Source organism: Elephas maximus, chromosome 10 (assembly GCF_024166365.1).
Source record: "Elephas maximus indicus isolate mEleMax1 chromosome 10, mEleMax1 primary haplotype, whole genome shotgun sequence".
Classification (NCBI taxonomy): domain Eukaryota; kingdom Metazoa; phylum Chordata; class Mammalia; order Proboscidea; family Elephantidae; genus Elephas; species Elephas maximus.
Genome location: NC_064828.1, coordinates 11,603,768 through 11,630,522, shown reverse-complemented (window position 1 = coordinate 11,630,522; position 26,755 = coordinate 11,603,768). Strand labels below are relative to the sequence as shown.

The window sequence follows — 26,755 nt, the reverse complement described above, 5'->3', positions numbered from 1 at the left end:
CTCAGCTGGTAACCAAACCCAACCACCCACTGCCGTCGAGTCCAAAAGGTCAGCAATTCGAATCCATCAGCTGCTCCTTTGAAACCCTGTGGGGCAGTCCTGCTCCGTCCTGTAGGGTCACTATGAGCCAGAATCAACTTGATGGCAGTGGGTTTATTGATTTATTTTTGGTTTTTGGCCTCCTGGTGGTGTAGTGGTTAAGAGCTACCACTGCTAACCAAAAAGATCGGCAGTTTGAATCTACCAGGCACTCCTTGGAAACTCTTCGGGGGCAGTTCTATTCTGTCCTATAGGGTCGCCATGAGTCGGAATCGACTCAGCGGCAATGGGTTTGGTTTTATGTTTTTATAGATGATTTTTAAAGGAGCTCATTATTCATGGGTGATATTCTTTACTTTATGTTCCTGTTATTTAGCTAAAAGGTTGGGAAGAATTTCTCTAACGATGACAGTGGAGGGACAAGGGGGCATGGGACACTTGAGTCTGCTGGCTTGAGAGTGGTTTAAGTGATAGACCATGAAGTCTAACTAGATGGGGAGAGCAGGGAAGAAGTCATTGAGGGATGTGTTTGGAATAAGAGGATTGATCTTTATTAAGCTTAAAGATCTCGTGATGGGAGTATGAGACAGATAATTGGAAGGTTGGGAAGCTGTGGTAAGGAATTCGTATATTAGAATTTTAGGTTTCTGAGGTGAACAATTTCTTAGTGTTCATGTCCAGGGTATGGCCGTGGTAATAACTGCTGAAGAGAGTAGAATGAAGATACTTAGAGCTGAAGAGGGCAAGAACTTTGAGGATTAGTCATTGAATGAGTCATTGACATCACCTGTGATAACAGCGAGACCGACATTAAATAGAGTGGTAAATGGTAGCTAGGTGTTAGAGGGTGCTGGCAACAGATGGCAGCAAGAAGGTTGAGTGAAGAATTTCTATAGCCAGGTGACATCAGTCTCAAAGAAGCAGGCCTTTTTGCTCAATAGTAGAAAACCAATGATCTGGGAGCAGCAACAGGGATAAATGAATTCTGGCTGAGTTAGTACATGGAGTATAGCCTTGAGGGAGGAGTATCAGGAAGAGATGTTTTTAGAAAAGAGGTTAAATTTAAAGCAGCAAGGGCGAAGGAATATTGTGTAAGGAAGCTGAGAGTGTTGGAGGTTGATTTTGTTCTTATTTTTGTTGTTTAAAATGATATTTGGAGGATTCCAAAAAGCAGTGGGAAGAGTTGGTATCATTCTCTATGGAGTAAACATTAAGCAGCAGGGGCAGCAGGGTGGTGGCTGAGTATATGCGGAAATAAACTTCAGTGTTGGTTATCGAGCCACCAGTGCTTCTTGCCTAGACGTGAAAAAACCCAAACCAAGCCCGTTGCCGTTGAGTCACTTCCGACTCATAGCGACCCTATGGGACAGTAGAACTGGCCCCTAGGGTTTCCAAGGAGCAGCTGGTGGATTCAGACTGCCGGCCTTTTGGTTAGCAGCTGAGCTCTTGACCACTGCACCACCAAGCCTCCATTACTAATTAATATAGAGATATTTAATGAGCCCTAATGGTGCAACGGTTAAGCACTTGGCTGCTAACCAAAAAGCTGGCAGTTCTAACCCACCCAGTGGCTCTGCAGGAGAAAGACCTGCTGTTTGCTCCCTTAAAGGTTACAGCCCAGAAAACCCTATGGGGCAGATCCGCTGTGTCACATGGGATCAGTATGAGTCAGTGGACAGGACACCACGTAACAGAGACACTTAATTTAATGAAAAAGAAATTCTAAGTTATGGTTGTTGTTTAACTCAATGGGTGTTTCTAAAGTATTTGGAAGCTCTTAAGAAAAGCTTTGTTCAAAGGTATCGCTCTAGCCTGTAATAGTCTTTATTCTTACTTGTTCGAAATGTCCAGAAAAGGCTCACTGAACCGTGAGTACCCTCAGCCGTATGAAGTATCGGCCTGATGGAGTAAATTGTAAAGTGATACTGTGCTTAGTTTCTCCGTGGCGTTAGTTTTAAGATGGCGACTGAGAGTGTACTGACTCATGATTTCAGGATCGTCAGGATCAGATTCCCCAGGACAGGCTGTGGAAGCTGAAGAGATAGTAAGACAGCTTGATATGGAGCAGGTGGATGAGATCACTACCAGTACTACGACATCAACTAATGGAGCCGCGTACTCAAATCAGGCGGTTCAAGTGAGGCCGTCGATAAATAATGGTTTAGAAGAAGCAGAAGGAACAGTTAATCGTGATATCCCACCCCTTACAGGTGAAGAAAATTCTTTTTTTTATGCTTCTTTATGAATAAAAAAAATATGAATAGTTTATAAAATTACAGTATTTTCATTTTTTTTCTTTAAACGGACAGTTGAAATGAGTACATTTTCTTCCTTCAAGTTAAAAAAAATAAAATTGGAAACAAAGTTTTCTCCCAGAAATCGAGAGTCATTTTGAAATTGAATTTTTCTTGAAAGGTTGTTTTGTCTAAGTATTAGTCATTTTAAAATTTAATTGTTTCCACCAGTCTTACTGCTTGGGGAAATTTCACATAAGTAGCAAAATACATGATGACGTTTTGAACATAGTTATTATAATTGCACCAGTCTTAATCCCATAGGTCTGAAGTCCCTACCTAGAGACATTCTTATACCTTTCATATTTGTATGCTTCATATATAAATGACATCCCCTAAATACGGGCTCCTGATCCTGGATCTCTCCCTATACCGAAACGTGTAGCCTAACATAATTGCTGGGTCCCTGTTGGTGTGGAAATGTGGGAAGATGGGAGATCAGGAATTTCTTGCCTTTGAGGATTGTGGTAGATGGACATATACGGCTAAAAGATGAAATTGTGTTTTAAATTTTAAACATACTTAAGAGCAGAAATAAAACTGAGGATTCCCGTCTCCTCCCTCTGGGGCAGAGATTCTATCTTATTTTTGTTTGTTATTCCTTGTTATAACAGATATTTGAGAGAGCCTAGTAAGTATGTATTGATTAAGAAATACAGTTTGGTGTAAGGAGGCAGAATAATGTGTTTCTGTTATAAATAAATAAATACATACATACATACAGAAGGGGAAACTTAAAAATCATTGAAACAGCAGAACATATTTAAAGAAAAATGGCTGTAATCATGAAACTTCTGTACAGTGCAACATGATAATACCAATATGAAAAGTAAAACAGCAGTATTTTTTCTAAATTAGTCGAGTAGACTAATATCTATAGTGTTAAACACAAAATTTAAGAATAATGTCAAACCTAACAGGCAAATCCACAAGGATTATAAACAGACAGTTCATTCTTACATGGGATAACCTACCATTTTATGCTGATTGGTTTGCCCAGTGTTACAAGGCTAATGAACGGTAAAGTATTGACTGAAATTCAGGGCTCTTGGCTTCCTGTTTGATGTTTGCACTGTATTTTTGTCCTGCTACACAGCCCACCCCTCCTTTTTTGACATCTGTGAAGATTGAGAAGGGATTTCTACAACCTTTAGTGGTTTCTAGAGAAGAAAAGTAAAATTTACTCCAGTTGTTTTATTCATTCATTCATTTTCCTAACATTTAATGAGCACCTATTATTTGTGTTAGGCACTATTGATAAATATGAATAAGTCCTGCTCCTTGACCCTGTGGAGTTCAGGGTCTAATTAAAGAGCCAAGTATATAGAAAAGTTACAGAACACTGTGGTGAGAGCTGTTACACAATGATGTGGTGGTATGTGGCAGTTAACCCTGATGGGGAGGACCATCTGAGGAGATTTATGCTGCTCTAGAAGATGGATGTGAGTGACAGAAGTACTACTTTTCCTCAACCTGGAGAATGTAGCCAAAGAGAGCAAGAGGCTGGTGAGGTGTGATTTGAATGTGAGGTGGGAAACTGGAGAAGATGTGGTAAATTGGTGCTCTCTCCTGATTGTTGTTGTGTGCTATTGAGGCGACTCCGACATGCAGCAGCCCCCCGGGACAGAGTAGAACTGCCCTGCAGGGCTCCCTAGGCTGTAACCTTTACAGGAGCAGACTGCTTCAGTGGAGCGGCAGTGGGTTGGAACTGCCAGTACTTTGGTTAGCAGCCGAGTGCTTCACCGTTGTGCAGTCAGGGCTCCTTCTACACTGATAGGAATAGCACAAAAAGGCATGAGCTTTGGCCTCACATAGCCCTGAGATTGAAACAGCTGTACCACTACTTAGCTGTGCGACTTTGGACAACGCATTTAAGCTCTCTAACACTCAGTTCTCTTAGTTCTAAAGTGGTAATAACAACAATTAATGATGATAATAATCACTAAAAAAAACCAGTTGCCATCATGTCCATTCCAACTCACGGAAACCACACGTGTGTCAGAGCAGAACTGTGGTTTTCAGTGGCTGATTTTCCCGAAGTAGATCACGAGGCCTTTCTTCCAAGGAGCATCTGAGTGGATTCAAACCACCACCCTTTCAGTTAGCAGCCAAGCACATTAACTGTTTGCACCACCCAGGGACTCCTGCTTATATATATACTTAATTAAAAATATGTACAATTACATATTAGTTATATAAATAATAATGGTGATAGAGGTTAAATGAGGTTAAATATGAAAGCTACTTAGTACATTGACACTCAATAAATGTACTTCCTTTTCCACTTTCCTTTCTCTGAGGTTAATAAGAATTTAGAATAGTTAAAGTGATTGGAAGATACATTTTCCATTATCCTCTTGTGCTAGTGACCCATTTTTGGCATAAAGCTGAGTCATGGATAAACAAAAATTCCGCTTTATGTCTGATGGCATTCACTGAACACACACACCATATTGTCTCTGTCTCAAAAGGTATTAATACATGATAATAGCAAAAAAAGGTTAGTTTTTGTCTAGAAGGACTATTATCTACCAGCAGTCCATTTCTATAGAAAAATTATAACCATTTTTATTGGATTCCATCTTAAACTTGTATCTCTCAGGCATTACCTGTTTAGTTTGCAGGTTATCTTTGTCATCTCACCCAGTTTAAGTTGTACTTATTGTCTTAGAAAATTCCCAGTGTGATTCCTAAAGCTATATCAATTGACGTATTTTTAGCTGAAACAGAATGGACTGTGTGCTGTGGAACACAGAGGTGAGATAATAGATCCTGTAAAGCAATGACAGAGGCAAAGGAACAGATCAGAAGTAAAATGATAGACCCTATAAAGCAGTGACATCTATTATAGGGGAGAATTTCCTAACTTCTTAAGGTCATAGAAGGCTTTGAGACTCCTGGAAAAATGTACGTACAACTTTTTTTCCATAAGTCTTCTTGGGATTCCTGTACATCTTAAAGACTGTTGATCGGTCCCAGGTTAAAAACTACCTGTGGGTCTATTGTCAGCATACATTTACTGACTGCCTATGCGTACAAGGCACTTTGTGAGGATTACTGCTTTAAGAGCACCATTAAATGTTTATGGTTATTACATATAAACACGCAACAAACAAACAAACCTGTTGCTGTTGAGTCGATTCCGACTCATAGCGACCCTATAGGACAGAGTAGAACTGCCCCTTAGGGTTTCCAGTGAGCGGCTGGTAGATTTGAACTGCTGACCTTTTGGTTAGCAGACATAGCTCACCGTAGCTCTTAACTACTGCGCCACCAGGGCTCCATATAAACACAGTCCAGATAGAAGTTGAATTTTTGTGGAGCATATTTTTCTAGTCATAAGTAGTAAGTTTTAGCTGATAGGAATTTTCATTCTACTAGGCATGATCTAGCTCTTCATTTTATTAAAAAAAAAAAAAAAAAAACCCTTTGCTGTCGAGTCAGTTCCAACTCATAGCGACCCTATGGGACAGAGTAGAACTGCCCGTAGAGTTTCCAAGAGTGCCCGGTGGATTTGAACTGCTGACGTTTAGTGTAGCAGCCAGGTTCTTATCCACTGCGCCACCAGGGCTCCATCTTGTTTCTGTGATAATTTTGTCCTTTGGATCTGGAATTAGAGCTATATGTTAATAAATTTGCTTTTAAATACTGTTCACAAATTATTCCTATCTTTAACCTGAATTACACAGGGTTTCAGGAATATCTTATATAGAAGCAGTAAAAATGTGTACTTTGTGGAAACATTAAGTGAGTAAAGCTAACATTTTGTTTTTTCACTTCATTAAATGTTAGCACCAGTAACTCCAGATAGCGGTTATTCATCAGCCCATGCAGAGGCCACCTATGAAGAAGACTGGGAAGTATTTGACCCGTGAGTCTGGTTTCTTTGTTGGTTTGTATTTCTTGGAGCAGACTGAAAGTGCATATGTGGAGGAGAGGCTGGGTGGTGTATCACAGAGAGCAGATGACCTGTATCATTAATACTTTATTGAATTGCTGAAATACTAATTCATGTGTTTCCACTTTACATGTTTTACACGTTTGATTTACTGAGTTAAATTACATTTTTTAATTAAAGATTTAAAGATGGGCTGGATTTAGTAATATATTTTATATTTATAAAAAATAGAAATGTTGAACTTTTCTTCAAATTTGCTTTACAGGTATTATTTCATCAAACACGTTCCACCACTAACAGAAGAACAGCTAAATAGGAAACCTGCTCTGCCACTGAAAACAAGGAGCACACCAGAATTCTCCCTGGTTTTAGACCTGGTTAGTGTCTACCATCTGTAGAGGGAAATAATGGGGTTAAATTCTTATTTTAAGTAATGGTCCAGAATACCTAAAAGAAAACAATGTATGAATATCCACATAGTATGAGTTTACTGTAAATATGTCCTAAATGTTCTGAAATTTTTATTTAAGCACACTCTAATGGAAGGGTCTTCTGTTTGGTTGGTATCAGGTACCCTTTGAGAATAAATTAGACTTTTATTTTTGTGTTAAGATTAGTTCTTTCCACCATAGTCTTGAGACCTTGCAGTTTGTTTTTTTAATCTCCTAAGAAATCCTAGTTTGATTTTCATTGGAACCCTGCCTAGATTTTAGATTTTTCCTTCTTTGTCATGAAGGAGCACATGTAATCTGGACCTCAGTGAGTTTCCTTTATGCAAGCCCATGCTGCTTCTCCTGGTCTTTTGTACATTACCTAATACCAGTAGACTCTTATTAGTAAGAGTCTCCAAAGCGTGATCTCTTTAATGCTGACTAATAAAACATTTATTATGCTCTCTTGGTGTGATTTACAATTTGATGTTTTAGATACCCAGAAGAACTTTGAAAACTGAAAATCTCGTATTTTTTGTTAATCAGATTGAATATGTGGTCACTACATTTACCATTTGCTTCCAGTTTCTTTATATTAGCAAAAATAAAATATATAATATGGGAATTCATTTCATTATTTAGCATTTGGTATTGTTACCCTGTAATTGGGGATATGATTTGGTTCTCAGAAAATTTACCTCTAATTAGCGTGTATTTTATGAATTTAGCACCTTAGCCTTTGCCTAGCCAAAGAGGTGGAAGATAGGCATCCAGGAGTTCTAAGTATCTTTAAGATAGTTTATTAGAAGATACGTAGAAAGAGAAAGCAAAAATTTGAAACTGATTATGAGTAGTTCAGATTTGATGTGCAAGTCAGGGGAGAAACTAAAAAGGATTTTGCTAGATTTTGATGTTAGGAGTTGATGTGGTCATGATAGCAAATTTGATTAGAGTCAAACTTGCTCTCATATTATTTAGAGCCATACTGTTTAGACTCTACTGTGAAGGTAGGTAAATAAATAGAGAAGGAAAAATAAGAATTGGCTGAATATAAATGAATAATTTTATAGAAGTAGTTAAGGAAGAATGATGAGAATTTTAGATCTGTTGTAGTAGAAGTGGTAGGATTAGTTACGATTTTCTTATGACACTAAGAGAATACCTTGCAATGTGTAGCCTGATGGGATATTAAATGAGGCACGTCCAGAGTATTTGCTGCTCTTTGCCTCCCCCAGGCATATCTACAGTGTTTTCTGCTCTTAATGTAATCTAACTTTAGGTTAAAATAAACACTCTGGCTAATAAGATGTGGAATCAAAAGGTGTAAACATTTGTATTTCATTTTAATTGAGCTTAAACACATTTTAAAAACTTGTGGGAGGCTATGTTTTAAAAAATAAATGCTGTTATCACTTAATACAAATGGAAGCCCTGTTTTTAACCATATAGAATTTGAGAAATTTAAATATCTGTACATATCCTAGATTGATCTTTATCTTCTTACCCTCCTAATGAAAAAATAAATTTGGTAATAAAAGATAAGTCTATTGATTGCTGATTTAGTTAAGCAGTGTTTATATGTCTACATAATGTATTCATGAGATACTAAAACATCCTTTTCCTAAGATCGGAGTCTTTGTAAAAGGTTTGAGGATAAGGAGTTACATACACACACGTACGTGTACATATACGTATGTATATATACTTAACAATTAGACTGTAAACTTGCACTTGCTCATTGTAGAAGAACAGCTGTAGTGTGCATGTGGTTTTCCTTACCAGAAAAGCTGGCCGCCACAGAACTCGGAGCAATGGTTCTCACATTTGTGCACACACAGAATTATCTGAAAGACTTAGTAAAACACTGATGGCTCAGCTCCTCCCCCAGCCTTCCCCGACCCTCGCTGAGTTTCTGAATCATTAGAAATGGAGCTGGAGGATTTACATTTCTAACTTGCTCCCAGGTGAAGCCGGTACTGGTCCACAGGTCACACTTGGAGAACCAGTGGCTTCGAAAATTCTATCCCAGATTGCTTTGCCACATGTAATACTGGATTATAGATGTAAAATTCCACACATTAACGGGCATTTTAATAAAATGTTTTTGATGATCACAAATACGTGAAATTTCTTGTTATTATTTTGGTTCGTTCAACGTGTGCTTTTTATTTTAAGGATGAAACACTAGTGCACTGTAGTCTAAATGAGCTAGAAGATGCCGCACTTACCTTTCCAGTCCTCTTCCAAGATGTCATTTACCAGGTAATTAAGAAGATTTTTTTCACTTAATGTTTGGCATTTTAGATAACATTCTGAACCAAGAAATCTTTTGTAGGTTTTTTTTGTGTGTGTGTGTTTGTGAAGTTAAATATGTTTTTCTGTATATCACCTAATGGATTTCACTGATATTTTAATGACTTACTAACACAAAGTAGCACCATGCTAATTACATAAAACAACATTTATTTGTTATAAAAAATACTAACTTTTCTATCCAGTGATCTCTGCTAGTTTCATAATACGTTTGCCAGCAGGTGGAGGCAGGAGCACTGACATCATAGATCCCAAGATCAACCTGCCAGGAATACCTGGTGTTTTGTTTGCCTTTTTTGTTTTTTGTTTCCAAAATCCAATTACTATAAAGAAAATTCATTCCTTGTTGGTCATTTTATTTTTCCTATAGTAGTATGGTCTGTAGGTAGCAGTTTGATAGAGCTTGTCTCTGTTAACCCAGAATGCCAGCACACCCTTCTGGCTCTTGCTTTACCTGAGGATTTGGGTATAAGTGTTCCTCCCTCACTCGCTCTGATGGACGGATAGCAGTGGCGAATACAAGTCGTGTTAGCGTTTGGCTGTGGATTATGTGTTTTGACAATAGTTTTTTATGTGTGATATTTTTCTGTCAGAAGATTTGAATTAATATCAGTGTATACACTTTGAAAATTGCGAAGTGCTTTTCTGTGGTAGTGGTTATGTTATTTAATTAGCATTATCTTCACGCATGCTAGTTTTTGAAGGTCTGTCAAGAGGAAGTGAACTCAAGGATTGACTAAATAAAGCCACAGTGCATTTACATGTGGATTATGGAAAGGTCTTTAGAGTTGTTTTGTACTCTTAATAGGCATTTGGAATGTGGTTATCATTTTCCTGGCAGATACTGTCTCGTAGGAATAATGAAATTTCAGAGTTAAATAGAAGTTTGTGGCTCAGGGCCCACCTTTACCTGTTTTATCTTGTAATAAGTCATTAAGAGATACCGTTTTAGCAGTTACTGTCAGTTCTAGTTAACCTAGATAGGTACGGTAGGTGTGCTAATACCTGAATACTATATTCATTTCCCTTCTTAGTCCTGATGCATAACCAAAGAATGAGCAAAGTATACATAAAAATAAGGGATTTTGAGGTTTTCGTACTCTTCTATAACTGAATATTCTACAGTTTAAGGTAAATCCTTTTCTTAATAAAACGTTCTCTCTGTTGGAAAATTCCAAAGCTGCCAAATAGATTGTTCTTGTTTAGTGTATTTCAAGGAAAGGAGTCTTGAGGCAAATATAAATAATATAGCAATATCTTGGTTCTCTCTTTTTAAATTTGATAACCCTGTTTTTCCTTTAAAATTACACCCAGAAACAGTGGCTTTAGGGCTATGATTTTGGAAAGGAAAACTGTTATTTGAAAAAATGTAGGTAAATAATGATTTCGAGATGACTTCTTAAGTTTCAAGATGGATTTTGATGTGTTCATGTAATTTTAATAGGGAGATAAACTTGGGAAGTAGGTGAGTCTGATTGTTTCCCTTTGTGAGCACTTCTTTCTGTATGACCATAAAATTGATTTTATTCCTTTTACCATTTCTATTTTAACTCCCTTTATAAAGTTCCTGTTATTTTATGTGCATCTGGATAGTTGTTTTATTTTGAACAAACGGCTTCTTAGTGTATATGGTTAATATTTATAAAAACCATATTTGTACCTCATCTCTCTGGAGTTTAAAGGACTTTTTTATGTATTCTAAGTTATGCTCTCTGAAACTGAAAAATAAATAATTGAGCATAAATCAGGAGCAATAAGCAGGAAGTTTGAATCTTCAGGCTTTAGAGGTGATTGCATTTAATATGATTTAGATACTACATCACGGGTAGTGTTTCGTTTCCCCACAGTAAATTTCTGAGGATGTCCATAGTCAGCACTGGGTATATTCCCTTGGATTTTTGGTTTTGGCAAACCATTTTATCTGCTTTTTTAAAAAAAGTAGCTGTGAAGAAATCTTTGGGCTAGGGTTCCCCCCGTTTTTTCAGACCAGCAAGCTCCCTTTAAACAGGGAATGATGTCTTTTAAACTTTCAGTGGTGTTGTCTCCATCTGCTGGCAAAGAAGACATATACACAAGGGTCTGAGATGACCTAGGAGATTTTGGAGAAGCAACATTAGGTAAGATGTGACTTCAATGTTTAACAACTTCGGTGTAATGGGGCCCACGTAAAAGGAGAAACCTACTGTGAGATACTGTATATACTCTTGAATGTGTCAAAAACGAAAAGTAAAACAGTGGCGGTAAAACGGGACTGAGTGCCTTCATCCGAATCAAAGCCAGAGAAGTGTTTTCTTGGAACTTATTTTACTTTTGTTCCTTTGTATGGTAAATTTGTTACTGTTTTCCTGTATATAATTTTAATTCTACATGTGATTTCTTCTTCATTTCAAAACAATTTAAAGTAAATTGTCTCATATTTGTTTTAACAATTGTCTGTACCAGGAGTTGGCAAACTCTCTATAAAGGGCCAGATATAAACACGTTAGGTTTTGTGGGCCATATGGACTCTGGCAGCTACTTAACGCTGTCCCTCTAGCACGGAAGCAGCCATGAACAGCACGTGAATGAATAGGCATGGCTGTGTCCCAGGAAAACGTGACTTAGAAAATAAGCGGTGGGCCGGAGTCGGCTCGCAGGCCGCGGTTTGCTGACCCCTGGTCTAATAATTATGAGAGTATATACAGTAAATTTACATATTTAAACTCTAAGTGGAAGTAAATAATCAAATGTTCATCAAAATTCTTATTAACAAATAGAGAAAATTAGATCCACAGAAATCTGGTTGTGGCTGTCTTAGAATTTTCGGATCAAAGTTGAGGGAAATTTGAGGTGACATTACTCACATTTAAGGATTGCCTGACTTCATGATATATACTCTTCTTTTGACTGACAAGTAGGAGCAAACTTGGTTAATACAAATCCTAGAAATTACAAAAAGGTAGATTATTCAAGCCTAAATTTAGTACTTTGAGTGTATTTGAATTTCATATCTCCAGGGATTAAGAGACTTAAAAGAGCCATCTGAGATTACAGTTTGATTTCTATTACTACTACTGACCTTAAATGGAGTAGACAGATAATACTTTGTGTACATGGAGAAAAAGTCATTTGAAAGAAGAACTGACTTTTTAAAGTGAGGGTATAGCACTCACAAAGGAAAAGTATATAGGTTTTTGTTTGAGTGGGACTTTTTTCCCCCTTAAATTGTTATTTTTTTCCTATATTGTTTTATAATTAGCTAGTGGGAAAACATTTATTCATTGAATGGTAAAATGCATTTGATATCTGGAAAAACAAGTGCATGGTCAGTTCCAAAGCACATGTTTAATCTTTTTATTTAGCTTATATTGACACATTGTCAGGAAATCCATCTCGTGGTGTTACTCAGTTAAGAGGTCTCCACTGTATTTAGTTTCTGTTCCTGCAGATCCACCAATTCAAGACTCTAGGTCATCTCACTCCCTCTTCCATCCAGAAGATGACTTCTATCCACAAGCAGGACTGAATCAAAAGACAGATTTTTCACTTAGCTCTTGAGCTGAACCACCTCCTCAATGACCTTCCTCTGTCTCCATCAACAACTGGAGCTCAGTTTTTGAAGATGTAATAGAACTACTCAGCCCAAACGTGGCTGATTGAAGACAAAAAGAAGATGCCTCATGTGTTTCACCACAGTGCAGCCAAACGTAACTGTGTTTTCCACCTTCTCATTCTGTAAAGTATGGCAGGGGCATCTGATTTTTGACTCTGTTCACCAATAAGACTTTAGCCAGTCAGTGGCTTTCCGAAGATCAGTAAAACCAACAAACTTTGGGTCAGCTGTCCAGAAATCAGATTGTGGTAAGCACTCAAGGAGTGATAGGATCCTGTAGGGAGCTGCTTGCTAAGAGGATGCTTTGTGTTCTTAGGAGAGGTTGCTTTTGTGGGAGAAGCTGGGGGGAGAGGTGGGTGGGGAACCATGGTTAGCAAAGCTTAGCCTCTTCCACTTTATTATAGTTTCTTTTCTTTTGGGGAACCATAAAGCTTAGGATAATTTTCATAAGCATCTCAAACATTTTATATCACACAGCGAGAGAAGTGCAGGGTCAGTGGCCTTCATCTCGTCTGTACAGTCTTTCCTAGGAAAGGCAACACTGTTTCTACTTAGGAAGAAAAAAAGCAGTCACTCAGGTGAAGACTTTGGTAGTAATACCTAATCAAGTTTTTCCTTCTTTCAAGTTCTTAATTAAATTGTTATTAATCTAGAGGCATTTTGTTGTTGACTTTCATAAAGCATAATTTTGTTGTACAGAAGTATGTATATTTGTACCTTAAATTTGAGGGTGTGAACACTAAGTATTGAGGAAAGATGTAATATTTTCACTGGTGGGGAATAATATTTCTAGAGTTGATTTTAGATAAATATTAAAAAGACAAGTAATTTTATAGTAATCTCCCCATTCTTATTAGTAGGTATAGTCATTGGTACTAATTTTCTCTTCGTAATTATTCATTATTAACTTTAGGTTAAAAAAAGAAAGGTATAGATGAAACCTATAGTTACCTACTTCTCCAAGATAAGAGAATGTATTTCATGGGGAACTCTTTGTTTTTAATTACAGTGCATCTTAAAATTAGGAGCATTTCCTTACAAAAAATAACACTACATAGAAAGCTCTTGTAACATCTGAAAATGTTCCGTAAATGTGACAGGTGACAGTTGATTACTAAATATATTAAATTCAGGGCTTCATTCACTTTGAAGTTTAGAATTTGTTTTTAAAGGCACAATTTTTTTTATTTAAAACGGCCAGTTTTTACTTGATGAAAATTATGCCTCATTGCTATCTTTTAATACACCATCTCCATGAATACATTAAGCTACAATTTATCTCACTTGGACTCTTACAATTTCTTTTTTAAATGTATTTCTATGTAGTACATGGTAAAGTTTTACAGAGATTTTTAGTTTGAGAATTTGTTTTATTTTTTTAATTCTTAACTGGTTTTGATGTTTCAGTATTTACCTCTTCACCCCCAGGTTCATCCTCCTACAAATACTACCCCTAGCAGCCATCTACCTCTCGTAGGAACTGTGTGAAGCGAAGGGAGACCATAAAATCACACAATGAGTTACGAAGTTGAGGCCTCCACAGGGCCTACTTGAGCAACCCTCCTTTCCTTGGAGAAGGTCTGGGTTTTGTCTCTATGGTCTGGTATTGATGCCAAGAAGATGTTAACTGATTTAAATATTAAGCTGTCAACTGACACAGTTCATTATTACTTCCCACTTTTCCAGAAGTATAGAGTGTAGTTCTAGGGTTTTCTCTTGCCCATTTCTGCCCCGTGGAATCATACTTATCCCAGCAGTTCTGCATGTGACTGATGGCTTTTAAATAATGAGGGAGATAATAAATTAACAGCTTTGGCACTTTCAGTGTCCCAGGCACTAGTCTAAGTGCTTTTCATGTATTAACTTACTTAACCCTCACAATAATCCTATGAGGTAGATACTGTTATTATCCCCATTTTATAAATAAGGAAACTGAGGTGTACAGAAAGGGTAAATGACTTGGCAGAGCCACTGATGGTAAGATTTTTCTGTTAATTGCAGTCTCTGATTCTTCACATTCCCCAACATTGTTCGTCTCTTACTGCTTTAATTCTTTCTGCTGATGAAATCAGTAGAAACAGATGCCGTACTTTTAAGTGGATAAGCCTAGTAAATTTACCTTTTTTTTTCACCTATAGTAATATAGCTGTGAGTTCAAAGGATATCATAGAAAAAGTATTAAATAGTTTTCCTGAAAAGACTCACATGTAAGAAATTTTTTCTTAGCCATTTGTCCACAAGTTGAAACTGCTTAATCTTTGGGTGGTGTTTTCCTGTCATGCTGATAAAGTTATCTATGATTTGGATTAAGGTTCAGTAAACTAATAGTAATTACTCAGTGTATAACTTGAAATTACATAATTAACATGAGTTTGAATTTAGACAGATTTTACCATGCAACATTTATAATAAGTTCATAAATGCATTACTGTTTTATTGACTACTTTTATTAAATCTAGTTCTGTTAGGCACTTCTAGCCTGTTTAAAAAAAAAAAAAACCTTGCCATCAAGTCTATTATGACTCATAGCAGCAACCCTATAGGACAGTGTAGAACTTCCCCATAGGGCTTCCAGGGCTGTAAATCTTTGTGGAATCTTTATACCACATCTTTCTTCTGCGGAGCAGCTGGTGAATTCGAACCACTGACCTTTCACTTGGCAGCCTTGGGCTTAATCACCACACCACTAGGGCTCCTTATTGGGACTCTATATACAGTTATAGGAAATTCTCATTGTCTTATTATCAAAGAAAGTGCAGGCTGACTGTCAGGTATTGTTCATATCAAGTAGGGTTATTAATTTAAGTGTTATTATACTGTTATAAATTCACTGTTTTTCTGTATAAAATTTAAATTGTGGTAAAATCAGTCCATAACACAATATGTAGGCTCAGTTCCATTATCACTATTTAGCAAATACTAGTCTAATATATTTTATTTCAAAGTTTTGCATAATAAACGTAAATCCCTATCTTCGAGTAGTAGCGTTACAGTCTTAGGGTATTTTTTGTTTCTTATTACAACATTTTAGGTACTTTAAAACTAAATTTTTTTTTTGTTTTTTCAAAATACCTATAAAGTAGGTAAAATAATTACATGATTTGGAATAACATGCTGAAAGGAAGCCTTAGGTGATGTTTGAGAGAATACATAGTTTTGAGGAGTTGCAAGTTTGAAGAAGAATTGATTGGTGAAGTACTGAGTAGAGACCAGCATAGACTGAGGAGATGTAGAAAACGAGGAGAGAGCTGGGAGAAGAAAAACGAGTTAGAGCATCTGTGGGATGGAATTTTAGCATTTGGAGGCATGCTGCAACGTGGTGCAACAAGTCATTGTCTCAAAAATTAAACCGTCACACTGTGCTGGCCTTCCAGGTGTTCTTGGTTTGTTCCTACTGAGCAGTACTTAATGCTTCCTCGCCTCTGTATGCTTCTGCTCATGTCTACCTTTGACATATCCAAATAACGGGTTTGTTTGTTTGTTTGTTTTCCACTGGCCACCTCAGTTTCTGCCAGCGTCTTTCAGTACTGAAATACCTTCCTTTTTGCCTTCCTAAGTCCAGGTAAATCAGTTCTGAGGATGAAGACCTTCACAGTCAGCAGTTACTCCCTTCTCATGGTGGGGAAGCACTCTCAGCAGCATGTTCCTTCATCCTGAGTACCACCTTTCATCCCCAGTAAAAACATTTTGAAAACAGTGTCAAATTTTAAGGTTTATCTTATATTTAAATATAGTCAGAGTAATAAAATAACATGATGATGTTATAGTTTTGACGTAACCTGAACTCACTGAAAAGTTGGAAAATGTCACCTTAGAACAGTGTTCTACTTATTATGAATTATGAAGATGCTTGGAAAGTATCATTTAAATTAAGTTGTTTAAATAAAATATTAAAGTCTAAGAAGTACGCCCCTCACATGGAAGTGTGTTGGTATTCAGAGGAAAGAAATCCCAAATTACAAAGGCCCTGTTTATCTCAGATCACAGTGCGGGCGGGTGAGGACACAGGGATATTGAAAACCTTTATACATATACAAAGGGGATTTTTTTTTTTTGTTCCTAAATGCATTTAAGTGATAAACATTTTTAGCAACAAACAGAAGGCTCTGATAGTTCATAGTTTGTCATCTTCCTTGAAATGAGGTAATTGAGCAAAAGTATTGGCAGAATTAATGAGTTTTTCTTCGCCATCATAATCTATTTTGAAAACAAACCCATAGTTAATAAAAATGATATTGGCAGTACAATACTAATACATCTAAAATCTATCAGTGTTTGGCTTACCAAACAAATAAGGCATTTGTGGTTTTCAACCCAGGCCACCAATGTTTCCGGATAAAAATGACGGGATTAATAAGAAGAACAACTACAACGGTGTCAGGAGAAGAATTGTTGTTCATACCGAGTATGTCTGTGTCCAGTTGATTTCTGTGCCTACGCTTATCGCACACGCTTTTTAAACATTTAAATCGGGTTGAAGTATAGTCTGATTTATTCACTCAATATGTAATGAATATTTTCCTTTTTCATTCTTCCACAATATTTTTATTTTTTGTGCCTTTTTAATTTTTTTTTAATTTATTTAAACAATCCATTTAAGTTCTTAGAATTTTTTACTATAGTCAGCAGTGCTACAGTTAGATTTTTTGTTATAGCCATATATCTTGTCATTGCTCAGTAAAGAGGAAGGTAAGGTCACAACTAGTTAAATTCTAAACAGTGGTGATTAGGTACTGTGGGTTTGGGTACTTTTATTTGCTGGGGTGCGGGGTATGTGACTTACTTTGTTTTTGATTAGTCAGAATATTAAGATAGAATACCTGACTTAATAGGATTAAAAACAAGTCAACTTGTTCTAGCTTGGAGATGGAGACAGTGTAATGTCACTAGCATATTCATAATCATTTGGAAGTTTTCTTTCACAAGTGGTCAGTTCTTAGGGAAATTATCTGGTTGTACTTGTGTGGTCATGTTGACTTTCCTCTCTTTGTAAAAAGGGAGTCTGTCATAAGACTTTGATGTTCAGTAATTTTTTATCTTCTCCCCCAAAAACCCATTGCCAGTGAGTCGATTCATGTTTTTAGAGGGAGAAGAACTAAACGAGAATCTTCAACAGCATGCCTAACTTCAGGCAGTTCTAGTACCTGCTATATATTTGGCATTATCATATACCATTTGGGCCTTGCAAGTTACAAAGATAGAATCTTATATATACTCTACCCCTCTTCTTCCCTAAAACATCACCAGAACTGGATTTTTGTCATGAGGATATTTTGTGTGCATTGTTATGGATGCCAGAATTAAAGTCCATGAAACTAGATTTGAATTTGGTGCCACCACAGAGAGAGAAAGAAAGAGTGTGTGTGTGTGTTTTAATCTGAGTCCAGTGAGTCTGGTGCCCTTTACACTGCAGGTATCCCATAAATACTGGTTGCTCATGGTATCTGAGGTTAATAACCACCTTTAAATGGAATATAAATTTTTCTTTTTATGAAATTATTTCATAAAATGAATACATATTAGAGGAGTCAGTATCCTCTGTAAATCACTTTTCGTGCTTAAGCTCTTGGCTTATGTTTCTGTGCTTTTTGAATACTGGAGTACATTGCAAGAGCCACGTTAAGTGTAGGAAAAACAACACCTACAGAAATAAGAAAATAAGGTATAGAAGGCAGCCCTTTGGGTACTGAGGTCTTTGCTCATACTGGCCATTTTGAGAACTGGTATGTTTGACCGATACATTTTTAGTTTCAAGTTCCCAATAGTGCTAATTTAGATGCTGTATCTGAATTATTAGTTGTGGAACAGCAAGATTGACTTCTGAAAAATTAAGGTTATTAACACCCACCAATCTAGACATCTCCTTCTTGGACATTATTTATTTTGATGGAAACTTAAAAGTATTGTTAGCAGGTGATTGTTGAGAAGAAATTCTGAGTAATTATTGAGGAAGGTCATTGAGACAGGTCAGCTAGAGGTGGACACACAGCCTGCCCAGTAATTGGACGGATGCTGCCTGGCTGGAAGATGGAGCTGACTGGTGGATCAAAACCTTCCATTTTTAGTTTGTTGGTTAAAATCACATTCCAGTGAAGTACTGTTACATTGTATATTGCTATTTAACTGTAAAAGTAAAACGATCACCAGTGATGATTAGCACCCTCCCAAAAGGTGTTTAAATGGTTTCTTGTATGTGAAGTGTATTTGGTTTGAGTGGTCATCTAGTAAACATTTCTATTGGTTTAAAATACATACTTTCTTAATATAGTATATCCGAAGTTAGAACACAGCATATTTTATAAATGAGTGGTTTCCATTTTGTGTGTTTATTTGTTGAAGCCTGTCTTTATATTTCTTCAGGTTTATGTGAGATTAAGACCATTCTTCAGGGAATTCCTGGAACGAATGTCTCAGATGTATGAGGTAAAAAGGCTTAAGCTAATTATACATTTATTTTTATTTTATTCAGTATAGCACCCATATTTAGATCACGTATAATGATTACTTCTTTTCCCTGAATTTGTAGATCATTCTTTTTACTGCTTCTAAGAAGGTGTATGCAGACAAGTTACTGAACATACTAGACCCTAAAAAGCAACTGGTCAGGTAAATTTAATTAAGAAATAATGGAAATGTCTGTCACACTGATCTATGAGATTATTATGGTTCTACTTAATTTTAATGGCCATTATAAGTTGGCTACATATATAGAGATTTGTTGTGTTGAATGTGAGAATAAATGAATTTTTTAAGCTCCAAGACTCTTAAAGAGCTCCTGATGATACAGCTGCAGACAGACATTCTTTAAAAGGATACAAAGATCAAATGTATTTATTCACTGTGACATCTGTATCCTTCATTTGGGGGGGGGCGGCTTGGGCGGAGACCGGGTGTGTAGGATTTTTCATTATGTGCCTGATGTTTCCACCGCCTTACGTTTCTGAGACGATGCATGTTACATCACCTTTTTTTAATGGCTATAGTGAAATTATTAAGGATCAATCAAACTCATTTGCATTTTTCAAGAGCAAATTTATCCTCCATGGAAAGAATATGTAACCTGAATAGTAATTTGAAATTATAGGTGCTTTAGTCAGCGAGGTTATTCTTATCTGGACTGTGTTCCTGGTGAGGTGGGAGTGCAGTGGGTGGTTCTAAAGCAGCCTCAGAGTTCGTTCCATTAACTTCTGTCAGCCGAACCCTCTAAGATGCGAGAGTTAATCTTTGAGGTTTTGACTGGAGCTGAGAAAGATGTCACAAAAGGTTTATAAAAACTTTAATGGCTGGATAATTTTCTTACTTAATCAAAAAAAAAATCAGAATTTGTCCTTGTAGTCAATTTTCATTGCATTTTTTATATAAAGTTGCAGACACACAGACAAGAAATGGCATTTTCTGTTCACAAAAGTTTATTACAATTTATGCCCGTTTTACGTAACTTGAATAAAAGTATACAGATGATGCTGCTTTGGTGACTCCGTTAGGAAGCAACACAAAGCCCGTCAAGAGTCTTGAGGCTTTTGTTTTACTGGGGGGCAGGTCACAGGCATGCTATTTTAATACATTGTGAGTTAACGGCCCTCTTTTATTTTTATAAAATCTAAACATCTGGGAGCTTTAAATTTGTTTTAGCTACTTGTATTCTGAAAAACTCAAGAACTTTTGAATAGTAGATTGAATTTGTTAGAGTGCTGTAGGGACTGAGAGATGAAGGAATGCCTGTGATCCCTAAATCCCATCAGTCCAAATACAGTTTGTTAGCGTGGAGGACCAGCTATTAAATGACAGGCAAAAGGAGTTTCTTTCTAAAATTCCAAATACGTGCTATCGACCCTCAGATTCCTGAATAACTGGAGAGTTTTTAGTGTGATTTAATTAAAATGATCACAATACCCACAAACGTACTCAGTTCACCACACCCTTGGTGAGTTTGCTGCTGTTGGGGACGAGCTATCAGCAGTGACTGGCACGTACCTGCTGCACCTCTCTCTCCAGGTTCCTCGTATCACAGTGTTTATAGAAATAAAATAGGGGATGTTATTTAGGCCCAAAGAGGACTTCCAATTAATTTCTTTTTTTTTCCCCAAAGTAGGATTGTCCGTAAACCTTCCAAAGGTACATGATCACCTTACTGATTTGAAGCATTCCTTAAAATTATAACAAGGGGAAAAATAACTATTTATGCTGCATTTTGTCTGTTTGTAAAATTCTTTTTCTTTGTTATTACCACCAGCACTATTACTTTTAAGATTGAGTTTTTGGTTTTTTAAGGAGCCCTGGTGGTGCAGTCGTTAAAGAACTCGGCTGCTAACGGACAGGTCGGTGGTTCAAACTCACCAGCCACTCAGCGGGAGAGAGACGAGGCAGTTCTGTCCCGTCCCGTAGGGCTGCTATGAGACAGAGCCTCCTCAACAGCAGTGGGTTGGTTTGGTGTTAGGTTTTTTTTTTTTTTGGCAGATTTTGTGGTAGAAAATGCCCTTTTCTTGAAATCGCATTATTAAAAATAGAGGTGTGAGTAGGCCCTAGCCCCTTAAAAATTGCTTAGTGGGATTCAGACACAAGGATGCCAAACTACAAATTATTAACATATATATGGAATGGAGTATTTTATGGTGAAAAAAAAATCTAATTGTATCATTGTCAATTATTAATATTCAGCAACTTTGATATTTTGAGTACTAAAGTGAGATTATGTAATCTACCATAGAACTTAATAAATACTATTATAAAACTTTTAATAGCTTTTTTAAATGCTACGGCATTTTTCTAATTAGTACATAACACATTGGGAAACATCAGTTTACTTTAATGAAACTTAGATTTGAGTTCATCATCTCACTCAACCCTAGCTCTCCAAATGATCATCATCAAAAAAAAAAAAAAAAATGATCATACACACACTAAAGAGAAGTAAGAGCGTTGGGGGAAATGATGGAATGTTTTGGCCTCAGCACCTTTTCTCAATAATAGAAGAGAAAATAAAAATCATTTTTTAAAATGCCACCACAGAAACGTTCCTTCTTACATTTTCTATTCTGGCGTGTACAGGGATAGGGAGGCTGTGTGCTCTACTGCTTAGAGCAGAGGCCTGGGAACCAGGAGGATCCTGGGTTCCAATGCGGGGCTAACCACTGACTTACTGTGTGACCTTGGGCAAGTCACTTGATCTCCTTGTGCCTCAGTCAACTGGAAAATTGGTTAAAAAGCAGGACCTCGCTGACAACCAGATGCTGCATCTGAGCTGAGCTTTCCTGGGTAAATAAATTACAAAAAAAATCTACAGAATTTTTAATTCCTCTTTATAATTTAACGTAACATTTTGGAAATAACCCGAAGTTCTTTAAGGCATGGTAATATTTGGTTGTAAGGTTTAAATAATTGCTAAAAATTTTTATAGTAAAAGTATAGCCCAACGCTTAGGCCCACATTTATATTTATTTCCTTAATGAGAGAAAACAACCTGTAAAGCCTGTGGTGTGTGTATGTTTTAGTGTATGTTGTACTTTTTAGAAATTAAAAAAAAAAAAAAAAAACTAATTTGTTTTTATTTTTGTCTTTAGGCATCGACTTTTCCGTGAACATTGTGTTTGTGTACAAGGAAACTATATAAAGGACTTAAATATTCTTGGAAGAGATCTTTCCAAAACTATAATAATTGACAACTCACCACAAGCCTTTGCCTATCAGGTAGGAAGAGGGCTGCTTTACAAACTCAGGTTGGAAGAAATATAGTGAAGGCAGATGCCGCCAAACAGAATATAACGGGAGAAGAACAGAATTTTTACTGGTAGAATTTCTGTTTCGTGTCATCTTCTAGAATTAAAAGCCTGTTAGCAAAATGCCAAATTGATATAATCCTTGTGAAAATTTTACTTCTAAATGAAGTACAACATACATCATGAAAAATCCGAGTAGTAAATCTGAATAAGGAGTAACTTGAGATACACTGCTTCCTTCAGTACCGGTCTTATCAGTTATCTCATCTGTAATTTAATCATAAACATGTTCAAGATTTATAAATTGCTTAACCGTGTTCTGCTCAGGTCTGTTTATTTGATTTGACATTCTGAAATATTTTCTTTCTAAACAGACTATTTCTTTAATATATTTGTACCCTTTGTTAATGTTTTTTTGAAATATAACAGATGCGTGCGTCATCCTTACAGGATATACTGTATGTTATATAAATATGTTCTACAATACAATGTCTGGAATTTGCATCAAAATGCAGAATTGGGGGGGGTAGAAAGTGGGTTGAGGTGTACATGAGCTAAGATTGGCCCTTCTGTGTGTTTCAAAATGTCCCTAATAAACAGTATGAAAGGAAAAAAAATGTTATTGAAATGTGTTCAATTTAGGTCACCATTTTTATTTGGTTGCATTTTGAAATAAGCTGTTTCTGGAATTTCATCTTGGTTCCTAGATAAAATGCTTTCAAGTAGATTTGTTTACTACAAAACAAATATATTCCGCATTTTCGTTTTTAGATTCTTCTTCAGTGAATCAATTTGCTAAGCAGCTACCATGTTTTAGGTTATCATACTGGCTGTTGTGAACGCATCTGCTTTCTGATGGTCTGAGTATTCTCTTTTAGATCAGCAGTATCCTTCTGTTCACAATGCCTAGCATTCTTGTACTGATAAACTCTTCAATGAATAAAGAAATGTGTTTTCTTATGTTCATAATCCTTGTTTTGATGGAACTTTGTTGTTGTTTAGTTTTATATGCACTTAGAAGAAATTGCACTGAAAACCCAGTTAGGCTTCAGTTTATTCCTTCTGTCTCGTGCACTGCTCAGCTGTCAGAGAGTACAGCAGCATGAATTCTGGTGGCATTCCTTTTCACAGGAACTTGTAGACCAGTGTTTTACTTTACTTAAATCTGTTTCTTCTTAAAACTTTTCCAAACAAGGCAAAATATAAATAAAAAGATTATTACTTATTTATCATTTTAGCTTTCTAATGGAATCCCTATAGAAAGCTGGTTTATGGATAAAAACGACAATGAACTCCTAAAATTGATTCCATTTCTGGAGAAGCTTGTAGAACTGGTACGTGTATCATTTGGTTTTTCTTCTTGTGTTTTTCTTAGCTCAAGAAATCTTTTTTTAATTGCTTCACTTTATGTATACTAAATCAACTGTGGTGGGAGATTAAGGGCAAGGTTGAAAAGATACATGCATTTTTGAACCTTATAAATCATACTGAAATTGTGCTTGTAAGTATTTAAAGTTTCATAACTTGAATGTTTTTACTTTTGCATTTTAGTGGGTTTCCCCCTGCAAGTCACTAAGAGTTGTGTTAGAAATAGCATAAAATTGTTCCCCTGGTCGGGTCTAGAATCAGTGCACACACTCCTTAAACCTCCTTCTGGGAATTTCCCCTGTATTCATGGATCAGTGCATTTTAAGGCTGAGGTATAAAATAGAAGCCAGTGGCTTAATTTTTTTACCTATTAGGTAACTGTTTTTGTGTGGTTTCTGTGTTTGACAAACAAAAATAATACAAGTTGTAAAATAAAATAGTGCTGTTTTCTCTGCAAAGTAGGAAGGTTTATAACATTATGAGGATGATCCCTCTGAAACTGTGTAACTTTCAAAAACATTCTCTTTTTTCCCTACAGAACGAAGATGTCCGACCTCACATCAGAGACAGATTTCGCTTGCATGATTTGCTGCCCCCAGATTAAATACAAAGACTTGTCAGATCACTGAAGGGGGAGAGAATGCAGGACCCTTTTGGACTAAGACAAAAACATTGCCATTACTGTTGAAATTTTGCATTTTTGTACCCCGTCTTGCTTTTCTTATCTTTGGTGCCCAATAATAATCAAGGGTTACAGAGAGAGACTTTATCTATCTCAGATTGAATACACACAGTAGGTAGGCTAAAACAGAAGAGTCTTTAGAACTAGTGCAACTCCAGTGAAATTTTTTTATGTCCAGGACATCTGCAGTTTATAAAGAATTCTGTTTCTGCCACCAGCAGTCTGACCTGTAGTCACACACAGGATTTTATGATAATAACAGAGATGAAAATGGACTGTGGTTTTCTCTCTGTTTGGTGCTCTCAGTGGGTTTGTAGCCACTCTTCTGTTACTTTAAGAGTCTCATTTCAACAGGAATGGCCAGTAGAAGTTGTTTTATTTTTCCTGTTAAGGTTTATAACCTTTTTACGTTTTTGACCTGTATTAGATTAGAACCTCATTATGCATTCCTTTTAGTTGAGGCGCTTCATAGTTTTCTGGAAATAGTCAATTTTTAGTTTTTTGTTATACATTTGAATGGCCGTTTTCCTGCTTTGTCTGCCTGCATATTGTATATTTGTTTAAAAATATTCTCTACTTTTAGTCCATGTAAGTTTCATTTAGAAAGACATGCATTTATATTTTGTTTCTGTAATATTCTACTGTAGGTGAAATATTTTCAGAAATCAAGAGACTGGGTAGATAGAATATACGAATGACTAATATTCAAAAGATGTAAACCATTGTGATAGCATGTATTCCAAATGGTAATATCTCGCAGTGGCACTCAGAGTCCGTGGGTAAAGGCATACCTCACACTTCACTGTGCGCACCAGTCTGAGGAGACTGAGTTTGGTCAACTGCTGGGCTTGATTTGGTTACTGCTGCCTTTGGTTTTCTCCCGGAATGAAGTATTCAGCACAGTGACTCAGTATTTTTAGTTATTTTGCATGGGCTGGTAGTACCTCTGTTATGCTCTCGGTTACAATCAGTTTAAGACTCCGTGTAACAGTCTTGGTACCTAACAGTAGCTATGCATAGTCCTGTGGCGCAGTACACCCCAGGCCACCAGTGCAGTTAATATGTTCTCATAGTGGTTTCTACGCCACGTGAAGAGTCTTCAAGCCTTGGTTCTCTAATGCAGCTACCGTAAGAGGTTGATATTTTTATAGTGGTGTGTAATCTCCTTTTCGGGAGGCTTTTTACGGAAGGTAGAATTTGTAAAAGTTAGTACGCTTTGCCTCGCGACTGCATTAACATGCCACAGGCTCAGACTGTTTTTGTGTAAAGGATGTCAAAGAACGGCACTTTTTCTAAAGAGAAGTTTGATATTTTGTATGCTTGTTAAGAAAGTACAGTATTGGAAATTAAAGGTGGACAACTGCTAATTGAGGAGTATGTCAATTAATTTTTTATGTATATTACCTGTTTACTTGTACAACTTTATTGTACAAATTACATGCAGCTTCATTTTCAAATGAGTCCTTAAAATAAGGAAATCTTTTTAGGAGAACATTTAATTTTTGTATTTTTGATTTTAAAGGCATGAGTTATGTCAATTTTCAGTGTATTAATGAAGATTTTAACTTTTCATCAGGTTGAGTGTTTTCTTACTATATTATCTGTTGTGTATGTAGTTAGCATATTGTGTCACTGAACTGTTTAAAAAATTAGCATGTAGAGCAAGCCTGTTTTGTGGAAAATCCTTACTCATTAAAAAAGTAATCATGGCAGATTTTCTGCAAAAAAAAAAAAAGCAAAAGCATTTGCAATTCAGAATACTGATTTTTTTTTTTTTTAATTTAAAGAAAGGTATCTTGCTTGCAGGAAAAGAAATACTACAGATTCATTCTTTGAAATGTATTTATCTGTAGGGCATCTGGGCATCTTTATGCTGTTTGTCTTCTGTCTTTCTTGAAATAAAATGTACATAACCTTACCTTTACATAGGCTCTTGCTGAGAATTGTGAACCTAGTTACATGTCTCCCTGCTCCCGGCCCGCTAACGCTCAAACAAGCAAACCCCAGAACCTGTACAGGCTCAGAACTTCCAGCATGCATTAGAACTGCTGAAAGTTTTTCTAAGTCAGTACGATTTCAAAGGGCTTTCCCATACTTACAGGGAAACATAAGCACCTATACCGTTGTGCCTGTGACACAGGCACCTTAATAATGAACGCCAACTTTTAAAATAACCATATTTTATTAATGGTAAAGCTGGGTTCAGCCCCACGCCAGGAGAGTTAAAGTCAACTGACAGATGAATCAAAACAGAAAGTTTCTGGAAAGAGATAAACTAAGGGAAATTTTACATGGCCCAAGAACATTTGGCAACAATTTAATATTTGTTCTTCAGTACTTTATTTGGGTCATTTTTAATTTGTTGTTAATTCAAAACTTCAAAATAATTTAGAGAATTTATCCAGCTTCCCTCCACCTATTT

The 26,755-nt window shown here is 36.5% G+C and overlaps 1 protein-coding gene across 5 annotated transcripts in view; it reads left to right on the top strand.

Annotated features, from left to right (window-relative positions):
- Positions 1-26,257, top strand: part of CTDSPL2 (CTD small phosphatase like 2) — an 86,729-nt gene extending 60,472 nt beyond the window's left edge. For 4 of the 5 annotated variants that reach the window (XM_049897731.1, XM_049897729.1, XM_049897728.1 and 1 more), the window contains exons 5-13: positions 2,034-2,249; positions 6,126-6,204; positions 6,497-6,608; positions 8,838-8,924; positions 18,928-18,990; positions 19,094-19,173; positions 22,128-22,254; positions 23,522-23,617; positions 24,190-26,257. In XM_049897731.1, the coding sequence (XP_049753688.1) occupies positions 2,034-2,249; positions 6,126-6,204; positions 6,497-6,608; positions 8,838-8,924; positions 18,928-18,990; positions 19,094-19,173; positions 22,128-22,254; positions 23,522-23,617; positions 24,190-24,255 (926 nt within the window). In that variant the 3' untranslated portion in view covers positions 24,256-26,257. Of the gene's footprint in view, positions 1-2,033; positions 2,250-6,125; positions 6,205-6,496; positions 6,609-8,837; positions 8,925-18,927; positions 18,991-19,093; positions 19,174-22,127; positions 22,981-23,521; positions 23,618-24,189 lie in introns of those variants that run through there. The other variant, XM_049897732.1, reaches the window with a different exon arrangement.
- The last annotated feature ends 498 nt before the right edge of the window (positions 26,258-26,755 follow it).